Source organism: Prosopis cineraria, unplaced genomic scaffold (assembly GCF_029017545.1).
Source record: "Prosopis cineraria cultivar Desert tree isolate PC_DT_omini unplaced genomic scaffold, ASM2901754v1 PC3, whole genome shotgun sequence".
In the NCBI taxonomy this organism is placed as follows: domain Eukaryota; kingdom Viridiplantae; phylum Streptophyta; class Magnoliopsida; order Fabales; family Fabaceae; genus Prosopis; species Prosopis cineraria.
Window position 1 is genome coordinate 952,678 of NW_026555334.1, and position 15,497 is coordinate 968,174.

Consider the following 15,497-nt stretch of genomic DNA (forward strand, 5'->3'; position numbering starts at 1 on the left):
ATTTATGAGATAAATTAAATTTTATTTTGTTGGATCAAGATATGGTTTTTGAAATAATTGTGACTTTTTTGAAAACTCATAAAGGAAGACAAAAAATCCCTAATCTATATAATATAGAGAGGGACGAGCTTCCTAAGTGAGTGAGGCAGACTCTTGATGGCAAAGTTTTTGAAAGCCACAAACACACCCTAGAGAAAAAGAAAAGCAATGTCCGACTGAGGCTACAAGATTGATCTTCTAAGGCTTTTGCAAAGACAAACGAATGTTGGGAGTACTAGCATGCTATTTGCATTGAAAAGCCATTCGTGTGGCTACCAGTAAAGGGAGACAATCTACATTGTCAGCTCCTAAGGTCTAAATGCTTGAGAGAAGCTCAAAAGTTCAACATATAAAAGGTAATTCTTCTATTCATCTTGACTTAAATAATTCGATCGGTTCGTGATCGTAATTTTAGTTTATAGTTTTAATTTTCCATTACACCCACTAATCCAATAAGTGGAGACAATATAATAAAAGGATCAGGTTAAGCTTGTTCTTCTCTCTTCCTTCTCTTGGCATCTATGAATTCTTTATCAGCTAACATATGAACCCCACGAGACTTTGTTTAAGAGCGATTATTTTTCCTTCCAACTTCTTGTGCCTTTCTCTTCCTTTCCTATGAATTAGAATTACTAAAATATTCATAACTTAATAAATACAATGATATATAACTAATAAGAACAACAAAATAATAAATTAAAACAAATTAACTCACCATAGCATCAGGCATAGTTTGAAGCCTAATAAACTGTTCAAAAGTAGCCATATTGAGAAATGTATATTGGGTGCAAGGATTAAACTAGGGTTGTCCTTTTAGCACCTTGATATGCACAAATCTCTTAACTAGTGAGTAGCGACTCCAACTATTATAGCCCAAGTCATCAACCTATACTTAAATTATGTACTGGTAAGGACATCACATGTGACCATAATATATGCCATAGAAATAGTTAGTGATATAGTGATAATAATTAATGACAAATAGTGATAACAAGTGATAAAAGTATGTTTTTCATACATTGATGGTTTTACAAATATGTTTCTTACTCATTTTGGAACATCATCCCACATGGGTGCCAATATACTTAGCTTGCTGCGATCTTGAAGGCCTATAAAACTAAGAAACTTGGTTGCATTAAGTTTTATTGGCTTCCAATTATCATCAAACTGGATCAAAATCTTCTCACCTCTACTCTAACTCAAAGCCAACTTTCTTAATTGTGTGTCACTTCTAAGGCTTCTCGATCTCGTAGACTAGCTGCTACCGCAATTTGGATACTATTAGGTATGCTCTGGCCTCTAGTTGTAGGGATGCTTTGTGGCACACCCTCATTATCAGTAGTAGGCACAATCGAAATAGAAAGGTTAGACTGGTCCTGATTAACACTCCAATCCTCCATATTCTTGTTTAGACAATAAATAAAAATCATCAATGATATAACTAATAAACAAAACATGTTTTATTATGAATAAAACACAAGACTAATATGAATCAAAAACAAGAAATAACCAATTTAAAAAATCATACATGTACTAAAATGAATGATACAAAAAATAACTAATTAAATAATTCAAACACAATGATAAATAAATAACTAACTTTGAACATATTTTTCAATAATGATATTCTCTCATATCCTTTCATGGTAATAATCTCTTATGCTATATTCATTATCCATTTCATCTTCTATATTTAGTATAAGCAGGCCTATTGAGAAAGCAAGAGTCTCAAAAATATTGAAATTTGAAAAATTTTGCTCGTCAATATTAACTTTCCTTTTTCCTTCAAGAACCACTGACCATAATTCATTTCTCAGATTTGTGACATAAAACACCTGTTTTTCTTGGTCTTTCATAATAAAAAGTTCATCACCAAAATTTAGAGTATTGAGATTAACTAATGTAAATCCCAACCTATCCTGATGAAAATTATTTTTAACATCAACCCACTTTAATTTGAAATTAGGGATTTTAAATTTAATATAGTCAACCTCCCATATCTCTTTAATAGCCCCGTAATAATGCATGAATGCAAATAAAGAATTTAGGTCTTTCGATCTAGAAAAGTGCATGCCTGAGTCTACTAGCATAATACCATTGTTCTACATATTACTCTTATTATGTCGAGACTTTATATAGAACAAATATCCATTAGTATTAAATGCAATCCAGCATATAATGTCACACTTAGGACATGTGCTAGCCCTTTAACAATATCAAAAATACAATCTTCCTTCTCAAAAGTATTGTTATGTTCTCTAATCAGCCTTTGCTCAATCATCATAATTCATCTATTTTGCTTGTTTACAAGTTCTTTAAGTGCATCTATATAGCCTTGAACTTGATTAACCTTGTTTAGGATGTGTAAGTATGCTTGTTGCAATTCATGAGGATTTACAATCTTCATAAAAATGTCACATCTATGATCTTTGACATCATGTTATCTCAACCCAACAAGTCATACATGATTCAAGTAATCTTGGCAAAGTTTCGTCACTTCTTTAGAGACATATTTTTTAATAATGGATGCTTTATGTAACATCCCAATTTAAATTTTAATAGTTAATTTGAATTAATAGAAATTTTAAAAAATATTTAGAAGTAAGTAAATTAGTAAGGAGATTATTATTAGATTTAATTTAGTATAAATCTAAATTTTAAGTTATGATTTTTTTTAAAAAATAGAATTATTATTATTATTATTATTATTAATAAAAGAGAAAAGGGATATGTAAAATAAAAAAATAAAATAAAAAGGGGGATGGGGACGGTTTATTGTGAGTGTGTGTGTTTGATATGATAAAAAAAAGGAGAAAGGGACAAACCGTTTTTCCCACTCACTTTCTTTTGTTTCCTTCCCTACGCGTGTGTGTAAGGTAAAAAAAAACAAAAAGAAGATAATAAATAAGGATGAAGGAGGAAGAAGGAAAAGGAATATAATATTAAAAAAAAGGGGGAAAATGGCAATTACGGTGTGTGTAAGTTTGACATTATATAATAATGCCAAAAAAAAATATAGAGGTAGAAGAATTCACGGGTGTACAATTGAAGAAGACAAAAGAAAGAGAATAAAGGCTGTGGGACCCACACTTGTTTTTAAAGCACCTCTTTGCCATATTTCATTTATTTCTCTTCCTTCTTTCTTCATCTGCCTCTGGTGCAAACAGAGAGCGAGTGAGAGAACACGAGCGACGCCTGCGACAAAGCTGAAGTAGAAGATAGGGCTCCACAATAGGATACTTCAGATGAGATTTTAAGTATTCTAAGACTAGGTAAGTGTTCTAAATATTTTTTCTTAGTCGTTTTTCCCTTTGAGCTGCAGATTTTAAGATTTTGAAAAATCTAGGGTTTGAAAGAGGGATGAATTTTTGGTGAGAAAATTTGGTTGTTGAGGTTGTTGGTAGTGTAATAAATATTCTAGAGTATTATTTTGTTGATAGAATTGAAATTTGAGGCATTTAAGCTTATCCCTAGATCCCTATAGGTAGATTTTTGGTTAAAATTCAAAAATATAAATTAATTTATTAATATTTAGATGATTATTTGAGATGAGAAATAAATTATTATGGCTATAGAATAATGATTCTAGGCTTGAAATCAAGTTTGCAATTTTTGGGTATTTTTATGTGCGAATTTTTGAAATAAAAAGGGAAATTTTGATATTAAAAAATTATTTAAATAAAATTATTGTGAAGGAGACTATTGAACCAAGTAGATAGGTTCAAATACATAAAATTAAATTTTATAACTAAGAGGCTAAGACTAAGGTCTTAAAAAAAATAAAATAAAATAAAACAAAAACTTAGGTGTTAGAGTATGAGTAAAAATTATATTAATAATATTATTGACACATTGTGATATGATCAATTGTAGATTAATTTCTTTTTTACACCGTTCAAGCTTTGGAAAGCTTTGGAATTGTTGTAACTTGAGGGGTAACCTTTGACCTCTCAAAGGTTGAGGTAACCGGGGAAAATCTATTTTATGCATTTGTATGTTAATTAATTAATTATGTTTTATGTTAGTGAAACAAAAGAAATATATATATATATATATATCTAAATTTAAAATAGTTGTTTGTAATGCATGTGACTTTGTTGAGACTTTATGACTTGTGAGTAATGGGATTGATGATTGATGATTATGTGTACACTCTTGGTTATAAGTTGTGGATTATGCACAGTGATAAAAATTGATGAGCGTATGGGATAATTTTGAAATATACATATATATGAGTTTTTGAAATGTATTTTCTCATGAGCATGATCATATGGCGGGAGTTCGCCTTAGTGAAGGAGTCAGCGGTTATGTAAAATCCATATGGTACTTGGCTATTAACCAATAATCCTAGGGGTTATAGCCGCTACTTACCTTGTAAGGTACTGTAACATTGTTCCTATTAAGGGACTTGACCCTACTGGCCTACCTGGAGTATTGGGTAGAGCTAGTTTTGGGCATGACACCCCATAGTGTGTGATTTAGGGGAAACCGTGTTCATAAGTGAGTAAGGTAACCTTAGCCCGGTAGCCCTTCATGATATGATTAAGGCCTTGGGTAGTCTCACCACATGGACGATCCCTTTCAGTTATTGGCCTACGGATTTCATGTCAGAGGAAATAAGGGGGGATATAAGGAAGAGATCGATCATGTATATTATTACTATCTTGTCATTTGAGTGATTGATGGCTATGTTGAGAATATAGTTATAATTGTAGAAATGAGAACATGTAGTAACCATGTGAATAACATATATATGGCTATTTTGTACTTGACTTTATTCTTGAGATTATTCACATGAGTTAAATGTTAATGTGATTGTTTACATAGTCACTTTGATAAACTTATCAGCCACTTGCATTCATGATTAATTACTATGCATTTGTATAACTTAGATGTACCTTGGTTACTGAGTGGTTGTACTCATCCCTCTCTTCTAACATATTACAGGAGCTGGCTCATCTGAGAAGAACAGAGTAAAGGAGCATTAAGCCAAGTGATAATAATAACTTCTATAGGCCTCTCTCCTTTTATGTTGATATGTGTATTCAGTTTATGATATTACCAATTAGGATAATATATTCTTGATCCACTTGCACTATGGGTTTTGTGTTGGATAGAAAGATATTTTGGGCCCTTGAGAATGTGTTTTGATGTTTTGTGTTATATTAATAGGCCAAAATATTTGTGCAAGTAAAAATAGTTATTATCATGCTTCCGCATATGTTTAATTAAATGATATGAGTTTTTAAAATATTTTAAAGACTTGGGATCCCTTTGTATTAAATAGTTTGTAAAAAAAAATACATGTTAAGAATTCATTTAGGATAATCCATTTGAATTAGTTCTTGATTAACCATGATTGGTGTGATAATTAAGTCCTAATTTAGGACGCCCATTACAAATTGGTATCAGGTTCTCGAGTTTTGAGAACTGGACTTTGGTTTGTGTGTGACTTGTTATATGATTGTGTACTATGTTATACTTGCATTTGCATATAGAATTGGCAATTATCATTATACACATATTCTTTTCCTCTGTGAGCTAGCACTAACTGTTTTTCATTTGTGGTATTACTTCCATCCTTAGGAGGGGAGAATATGGTACTAACCAGGAACACTACAGCTAATAATTTGGCAATTCCACAAAGACTAGAGGATCAGGTGGTGGTGGAAGATGAAACAGCACCGGTTTAAGTCCAACAAGGACAGGTGGTACCAGAGTTACTAAACCCGACTGAGCAAGTTCAAGTCTTGACTCAAGCAGGACCTTCTACACAAGCTCCAGTTCAAGCTATTCCTGCGACTGGTAATAACAACGATGTAGCCTCCTTACTTCAATATTGATGGACATCCAGAAGAGGATGGATGTTTATGACCAAGTTATATTAGGGAAGGCTGCTGAGGGAAATAGTGAAGTCATTGTAAACACTACTGGTAACCCTGAAGAGAAGCAAGGGGAAGTGAATTTGGAAGTCAACAATCAACAAGAAAAAGAGTTGTTGTTGCAAACATGAAGTATATAAACAATAACAATTAGTACATTGAAACAATGTCAGCAGATAAACAATATAAGCTCTAAAAGTGAAGACATCTAATGCGAAAGTGTTAGGTTGGTGAATCATATGAAGACATTAATTTCACACAAAGGTCTTGAGGTAGTGTTTTTCATGTGACACTAGCAATGTGTCAAACCCTATGTTCTCAATCCTCATCCTTAAGTTCTTATCACCTTTCACAAACTTTGCAAGTTCTATAAACTACCTCAGAAAGCACCTTATGTAAAAAGAAATCTAATATTTCTTTTTTTCAACATTTTTATAGGTTTTGATACCCTAGTCTTCTCAACCATTAGCAATTCTTCCCATGCCTTTAGTTCAAATTTTATTTTATGTTTCAACCTCATATATATATATATATATATATATATATCTTGATGTTCCTTAAGAAAATATTTCTTAAACAGACTCAATCAACACTTCCTAATAATATTTAGCAATCTACACTAGCCATAACAACCAAGCTAAAATAATATCATAGGATTCTTGTAGTTTTCAAAACCTTTTTAGTCATTTGGAATACAATAACAGTTATTTCAGAAATAAAATTTGTCACAGCAACCAAATTCAAATACTATCATATGACTATAATCATTTGTTAAAACTATTGTAGTCATTTTCAAAATGAGACTTGTCACAACAACCAAATTGAAATATTATTATATGATTCTAGTCATTTGTCAAACCACTTTAATCATTTTCTATATAATAATAGTTATTTCAAAAACAAAAGTTGTTGCAACAATTAAATTTACACATCATTATAGCATTTAGTCATGTTAAAAACCATTTTAGTCATTTTCAAAACAAAACTTGTTAATGCAACCAGATTCAAACACTATATTCAAGTTCTAGTCACTTTTAAATCATTGTCGTCATTTACTATATTATGATAGGCACTTCCTAAGCAAAACTTGTTACAACACCCAAGTTTATACTCCTAATATAGGATTTTAGTCATTTCTTGAACCGTTTTAGTTATTTACTGTAGCATAAAAATCATTTTGTTAACCATCATAAACAAAACCATTTCAAACAAAACTATCATAAACACATTTGCATCTTAGGTTTTGAAATGGATAAAGGGCATGAGCTTACCAATGGGGATAATGTAGTTTAGAGTAGACAATCGTGGTTCCCAGCGGTGACACAGTAACAACGAGTTGTTCTGTGACTTAGCACAGACCCCAAGAGCAAAAATGGGTCTCAAAAATTGGACCTTTTGCATGAAAATGCTGCGCAAATGTGAGATTAGATCTGTTACCTTAGCGGTAACAATAGATCACAGCAAGACGATGACACATGAGGTAGCAGTAGCACAAACAAGAGAAGAGATACAATGGAAGAAGAGAAGAGAGAAAATGGTGCTCAAGTTTTTTTGCTTTTGTGAGGAAATGAGAAAATGGTGCCAATCTCATTACTTTTTTTTTTTTTAGACGATGAGCATATTAATTATTTAATCTAAAATTGAGAAGAATTAAAGTATTTGTTTAAATTTCAATTTATATTTCATAAAAATGTATTTGTGAGATTTAATTATTTATTAAATTTAATAAAAATTTATTTTAAATATAGTTTTGATGTACATGTTAGTTTAACATGCCCAAAGTATTTCGCGGATTTCATTCTCGCGGATTTTTTTTTTTTTTCATTTTCCTGCATCAAATCAAATTCTTTCTAAAATTAATTATAACCCCGATAAAACCCAGTGTCGATGAGTAGCGGAACCGGTTCTCTTCGTCGATGAGTCAGCATTCCTCACCTCGTCGGACGCCGTCCACGGTTGTACGCCATGCACCGTTGTTCTCGGGCAAGCAGTGATGAAGGTTCGAACCTAGGGCTTCTTCTACACCCAAAATCCGGGAGATAGATTTGTTTAATCTGGCTTTGAATCTAGATTTGAATTTGTTCCCCGCGTCATCTGTTCCCTGCGTAGCTGTTCTTGCTTTGTTTTAAATTTTCATATAATTTTGCTTTGAATCTGGCCGTGTAATCGTTGAATAATGACGCCTTTGAAATTGGGCGTATTTGTCAAACGAGTTTACGTTTTTTTTTTTGGTGCTAGTTTTTGCTTGAATGGTGTGCAATTGGCTATTATACTCCTTCCCTCTTCATTTTGATTACTAGCGACTTGTATGATTTGGATTATGTTGTTTTGCAATGTTGGATTTGCTGTGTATTGGCATTTTGTTTATTAATCTTTTTATATCATCATCAATTTTGGAAAATTCTCAAGTTATTTACGGCGTGTGACCTTGTAAATTACCTAGCTCGAGCTGTGTCAAAGCATCTGGAACAAAAATTGTAAGGGTATTATATTTCAACTATGCCTCCACTGAGTGTAGTATAGGTCCGCCTGTGAACTCTAGCACCATTTTCGATGCTTGATCTTGGATTTGGTTCTGGAAGCAAAGCTGGGTAGGTTGACCTTTCTCTCTTCTAGCTTGTGTTTGCAAAATCCTATACTGTTTTAAGCAAAATGTTTAGTTTGTGCCTTTGTGGGTGATTTAATTGCTTGTTTTTAATCTTCTATCTGCCTCAACTATTCTACTTCTTTTGATTTTATGAAGATTTGATGTAGCCGTAAGAGTTTATCATTTAGATTCTGTGAATGCTGTGATTGAAAAGGTTTTCTGTATGCAAAGAGTTCATGCAGTATATTTCTCTTGACTGAAGTGTGGATTGAAGTGTCAGAACAAATATTATCGGATTTAAGTGCAGCATTGGGGATAACATCAGGCATACAGTTTTTGTTGGAAGCCTGAGAGACAGTTTTATTTCTTTCCTTCTTTCTTTCTTTACAGCCTTAGTCAAACTACTAATGAACAAAGCATTTCATTGAATCAATCAAGGCATTAGTTCAACTGGTTGAGAACCAGTTTTCAATCCTATAATTTTAGAGCTCAACATTGGATAACCTAATAACAAACAATGAGTAACATCGTGTTTTACTGCACTAAAAGATCTAATTATATCAGTAGGAGGATTTGAATTAGCTCTTTTGGTGCAGCCATGCACGAGGTTACTTATAGCTTACGAAAACAAAAAACTAAAGAGCTAATTAAAACACATAATTTGACAATTTAAAGGGACCGTATGATTTTTTTTTTTTTAAATTTCAATTTTGCAATTCATTTGCACTTTCATTGCCTGCATTAAGATTGTGATTGGATTCTTTGATGTTTTCTGTTTTGTTAGTCACTGTTGATGCAATGTTACTTCTAATTTTTTATATTGACTTGTTGGGTTTTACTGTTTTGGAAATTTTGGCTATGTACCACACTTATTTTAGCCTCTTGTATGATCTCCCATATGACAATCGTTTGAAGCTTTAAATTTTTTGTTGCTTGAAGCATGGACAGCTACCATACTGCCTCAGCTATTTAGCCTTTCAACTTGATGGCGAGACTACTAATAAAGACTATCTTGGATATAAAGGAGGATCTCTTGTTCAAACTCCCCATTTGTATTTATATTTGAAAAACAGTGGCTTCTCCAGATTGTATGCTTCTGCCATTCTCCTCAGTCTCAAAAATGTGGTCATGGGTGTCACGTTTAAGGCCTTCTTTTAATTAACAATGGGAGTAACTCTGGTGCCACTGAGCTTGATGTTTACATTCCTTCGTAGAAATCGCTCTTCACCAAAAATTAGCATAAGAGCTACATAATCAAAGGTCAGTACTTGGTCTTGGACGAGAGGGATACAAATAGTAGCAGTATTTAGGTTGACCAGCCATGTCAATAATAAGCAGGTCCAACCATGTTGATTTAAGAATCACGAAAGATATATTTGTTTCAGCTATTCGCTTTGCGACATCCATAGAGGGACCGTGTCCCCCATTTGGAGATGAGCTTCGAACCTCTGCTCAAGAGCAAGTTGAGTATATGTTAGGGGAGGATGAAGACACTGCAATGGTTATGGCTGATGATGAGGTGAGATCGGCAATAGTGATGGGTGTTTCCAAGATTTTCTGTTTGTTTGAAATGGATCTGTCTTCTTTGCTCTTGGACCCTGACCTGGAGTCCGAGGCTGCACATAAGAGGATATCTCTGAGAGTTGCTGATCTTGAATGGATGTGTAATGTACTCATAAAGATGGATTTAATGAAGAACTTCGTTTCAAACTGGACTGCAATCTCTAAAAGAATTCTGGCAGTGATAGAAGACAAGAAGCTTGACCAAGTCATGTGGGGCCTAAAAGCAAAGATGATAGAAGTAACTGGGAAGGTTCTTGAAGCAGTGGGTTATGGTAATGTGATTGTTCCAGCTCTATGCAGGGTTCAGTTGTTGAAGACCTGGCTTCCATATGTTCGGAAGATGAAGCCTATACTAGACTCAAAGGCCACTGAGGAGATAGGTTTTCCATACAAGATGGATGAAGACATGTGCCAGAACATCGAGGGGTCGATGGTGTCGTTGGTACTGACCTTGCCGTCGAATGATCAGGCAGACATTCTTGCTGACTGGATCAAAGGCGAGGAGGTTCAGTATCCTGACTTGAGCGAGGCTTTTGAGGTATGGTGTTACAGAACCAAGTCTGCAAAGAGGAGACTTATGGAAGGTTCAGACAGCCACAGTGATGGCAGTCGTTGAGTTGGGTTCCAAGGACCGAACCTTTTTTCATCTTCATTTTAGTTGTGCTGATCCTGTCTAGTAGAATAAAGCTTGTTATTATTATTGTATTGTAGTTCATTGCTTCTAGGTTTCAATTCCATGTTTTGAACTACCATTGGGGTTAGTGTAGGCATGTCTGAACTCCAAAGTATGCTGTGTTAACAATAGCGACTTGCCCAATTGATATTGGTCGAGAGTGTAATCCTGTCTGGGAGTTCAGTCCTTTTGTTGTCGAATTTGTTAAAAATATTATAATAGAAGTGTAGGTGTCCATGTCCTTTCAAAAGTTGTTCTTTAAAACTTTTCGACTAAAACTAGCTAGCTTGTAACGTATATGTCCTCTGGGGAGTTTTTGACAATTAATACATGTTATAAATTCTATATTTATGTAGATTTGTTCTTTGCATATAGCTCTTATAATAAAATTTAAGAACTTGTGGCCTTCAAATGGTGGATATGTATTAAGTGATTGTAAGTTTAAAGTGAATGAAATTATCTTATTTTTCTTTCCTAATATTTTCTTGTCTTCGTTCATTTCTCTCATATCAATCTTTTATATTCTTATTTTCATAACAATTTTAAAGATAATAAATTTGGGAGAATGATAAATGTTCTAAAAGGATTAATTAATTTAAGTTAGGTTTTAAGTGTAAAACTTAAAAAATTTAAAACTTAATTTCTTAATTTTATAATTATATTGTTGTAAATTTGTAACTTATTTTTTAAATTTTAACATGATTGAATAAATTAATTTTTTTTGTTAAAATTTGAAATATATGTTATAAATTCATCACAATGAGTTGGAAAATTGAAAGATTGAATTGTAAATTTTTAAAATTTGACACTTGAGAATTAACTTAAATTAAGTGATCATTTTAGGACCTCTCTATCATTCTCCCTAATAAATTTAGATAATACTTTCTCTTTCCTAAATTATAACATACTTTTAGACAAAATCTCACATACCAATAAACCTCATTAAATATGCTTACTAACCTTATTTTTTAAAAAAATAAATTTTTAAAAATACCCATCATTTAATACATTAAAAAGAGAAGGGACAAAAATTAATTATAAAGAGAGAGGATAATATTAGAATTGATGCATTTAATGAAATCTTAATCTACGCAAAATGTCTTATATTTTGGGACAAAAAAACTCATTGAAAAGTGCCCTATAATTTAGGACGGAGGAAGTAATTAGTATATGATCCCCTTCCTGTATTCATTTATAATGTGATTTATTGCAACAAGAAATATGCAACTTTAATTTTTAAACATTAAAAAAATTTTAGAATACCGCTGTTAAAATATTGCATGGATTTCTTATTATATGTAAATATTACTTCAACTTGGATAATAAAGCTAAAACATTTATATAAGATCAATCAAATCTTTAGCACGGTATGTGTGTTTTGCAAATAATTACTCCACAGGGCAGTTAAATTCCAAATTAAAGTTATTTTATTTACAGCCTGATTCTATAAGAATGGCAAAATAAAACTGCAATTGTCATATATATTTTTTTAATAAAAATGAAATCGTCGAATTGGTAAGGCAGTAGTATATTTTTGAAGGGAAAATGACAGAAAAAAAACCTTGAAATATGCGAGTGATGATGAGTCCCCTTGAAATACCTTTTTGATATTAAGGATTTTTGATAAAATAATTAAAATACCCCTAATTTAAAATAAAAAAGTAACAATTCTAGCTCTAAAAATATAAATATCAATGACTACTTTTCTTTTGATAATGACTAGAATTGAAAAGGCAATTATAATTTTCTCTAAGCAAATTTTTTATTTATTAAAGTCCAAATATTATAAATATCTGCAACTATTTTAGTCAAATAATGAATTTTTCTTTTGGCAATAATTTAAATGGAACAAACAATTATAACTCCCCTTACACAAATTATTGATTCACTAAAGTTCAAGTGTTATAAATATCCATAATTATAGTTTAAGCAATGAATTTTTTTTTTTAAGCAATGACTAAATGGAACAAATAATTACAAATTTTCCTATATAAACTTTTGTTTCACTGAAGTCCAAGTACTATAAATATCTATAATTATTTTAGTTTAAATAATGACTATTTTTTTATTATAATTGAAGGTGTAAGGTCTCATGTAGACAAGTATCTTAATGATATCATAAGAGAGTTGGGCTTCATTGAATAAAAAATTTACACAAGAAAAATTGTAATTGCTTGTGTTTGTTTTACTCATTGGTTAGAGAAAAGTAATCATCATTATTTAAATTAAAGTAGTCATAGATATTTATAATCCTTGAACTTCAATGAATCAAATATTTGCCTAAAAAAAGTTATAATTGCTTGTTTTATTCTAATCATTAACAAAAAAAAAATAGTCACTACTTAAACTAAAATAATCACTGATATTAACTTTTTTTATCAGGATTTTTACTTTTTTTAATTTTAAACTGAATATATTTGTCATTGTATCAAAAATTATTAGGGAAAATTATTCTAAGGTCCCATGGAAGCATTCAAAATACTTTGAAGTCCCATGAATTCATCAAATAGCTGCCAAATCCCAAGGAACTTAAGGGTGAACAAGTTTAAAAATGAAATTACTAATTTGTCATTTACCATTAAAAAGGAAGTTTTACTTGAACACATATCTCACGAAACTTATGATTAGCGATACTGAAAATTGATGCATATCCATGATTGTTGAATCACGATAGGATAATTTTCACTTCCTCATATCTATGACTACCACCCTTGTCTTCATCTAAGTGAGGTGAGAGTGTTCATCCGCGACTACAATGTTTCATCGACAGAAAACAATATAGTAATTATTGAGCAAGTAAATGATTTCTTATGTGTTAATGATTTTATTATTGTTTAAGGGTAGTATAATGCTTTTTAGGTAGACCTGTGATTATTTGATTTGCATAGCTAATGGGTATGGATTTATCTGGTGCAACATTGATATGTTGAAAAGTATCTGATATGAATAACTCAACATGTTGTCAATAGTGTATTCTTATATTGTCAATATGCTATGAATAGTTGTTGATATATTGTATTATGCAGGATGACTTGTAAGAATATTTATACTACTGAAAAATATGTATTATGTTATGTTTTTTTTTCATAAAAGGGATATTTTATATATTATTCTCAAGCATTTGATGCAAGCCAGTTTTGTTAAAAAATTTCTATTGTACCTTATAAGATTGACTTGTGGTGCAGGATGACCTCTATAGGAAGAAGATAAAATTTCTATAGTAGTTATTGAGTCATTGTAACAACGTGAAGAAGCACGAAGCCATACCCTTGTTAGAAAGATCCCAACAAAGGAAGAAGAGGAAATAGAAGATCATTGATAAAACTTTAGAATATAACTTTATTGATAATCATGTCCTTTTATATAATTAGCCCATTTTATGTAGTTAACTTAGACAATGTTATTATAAATAATGATTATAAGTTTGTAAATGTGGCAAATAATTAGTTTTATTAATTAAATGTTAACAAGTGGCCAACTGTGATTGACAAGTGATTTTCATTTTATTGATAATCTATGCATTTGTTATTGACTAGTGCTAATACATTAGGTGTTGTTATTTCCTTTAAAAATCAACAAACTATAAGAACCTGTTGATTACTTGCCGTTGTCAATTGATAAGTGGTTATCACTATATTGACAAGCTATGCATTCACCATTAACAAGTGCTAATACATTAGGTAATGTTATTCCCCTTAAAAATTAACAAGTTACAAGAATCTATTGATTATTTGCTGTTGGTAATTGAGAAGTGGTTATCACTATATTGACAAGCTATGCATTCACCATTGATAAGTGCTGATACATTAAGTACTGTTATTTTCTTTAAAAATTAACTAGTTATAAGAAACTGTTGACCACTTGCCATTGGCCATTGACTACAGGTTATCACTATATTGACAAGCTATGCATTCGCCATTGACAAGTGTTAATACATTAGGTGCTATTATTTCCTTTAAAAATCAATCAATTACAATAACCTGTTGACTACTTGTCGTTGGCCATTGACTATAAGCTATCATTATATTGACAAGCTATGCATTTTTATTGACAAGTATTGATACATTAGATGCAATAATTCCCTTTAAAAATCAACCAGGTACAAGAACCGATTGACTACTTACTATTGGCCATTGACTACAAGTTATCACTTCATTGACAAACTATCATTCTTCATTGACAAGTATTGATACATTAGTTGCAATAAATAAAAAAATAAATTCTAGATACATAAACCAAAAGTACACTTGTCTTTGATATTTTTTAGCATGGATTAAGATTATTGCAAGTCTTGGAGGTATGACCAATCTCGTGGGATCTTGCATAATAATAAACCCTTTTGTTTTGAATTTGAGATTCCCTTCTTTTACACTTTGGCCTACCCGAAAGCCTTATAGTTATTGATAGCTTCAAGCAAGTTTAGGTTAATAAATTTGTCACCGTCAATGCTTATGGACATGGACAGTCATATGTGGCTACTAACCTCATATTGCTAGCATATATCTTTTGTTGAGCAGTAAACTTGTAACATTCATCCACAAAATTGTATATATTGCCATAAACTAACTTGATTGCTGCACATGCATGTACACAAGGTATTCCACTCATTTGCCATGCTAAACAAAGCATGTATGTGCTACTCATTTGATAATATCATTCTTGTCAACTTTCCATACGTTGTCCATTCCTTTATTGTTTTTGTTCTAACACTACCCCCAACATATTGCATACTTCCTTGGTCATAATTTTGAAA

At 31.6% G+C, this 15,497-nt stretch overlaps 1 protein-coding gene across 3 annotated transcripts; it reads left to right on the forward strand.

Moving 5' to 3' along the window:
* The first annotated feature begins 7,759 nt into the window (after window positions 1–7,759).
* On the forward strand, window positions 7,760–11,099 carry LOC129307273 (BTB/POZ domain-containing protein At3g05675). Of its 3 annotated transcripts, none has more exons than XM_054948198.1 (3): window positions 7,760–7,920; window positions 9,448–9,768; window positions 9,894–11,099. In XM_054948198.1, exon 3 carries the CDS (start codon window positions 9,980–9,982, stop codon window positions 10,685–10,687), a length of 708 nt encoding a protein of 235 aa, XP_054804173.1. In that variant the 5' UTR covers window positions 7,760–7,920; window positions 9,448–9,768; window positions 9,894–9,979; the 3' UTR covers window positions 10,688–11,099. The 3 variants fall into 3 exon arrangements, with proteins under 3 accessions (XP_054804173.1, XP_054804171.1, XP_054804172.1); XM_054948197.1 differs by adding an exon at window positions 8,365–8,512 and having other exon boundaries at window positions 7,767–7,920; window positions 9,448–11,099; XM_054948196.1 differs by having other exon boundaries at window positions 9,448–11,099.
* The last annotated feature ends 4,398 nt before the right edge of the window (window positions 11,100–15,497 follow it).

Excerpts from the sequence above, each read along its gene's own strand:
- LOC129307273 (XM_054948196.1), top strand. The coding sequence starts at position 9,830 with ATGTCAATAATAAGCAGGTCCAACCATGTTGATTTAAGAATCACGAAA.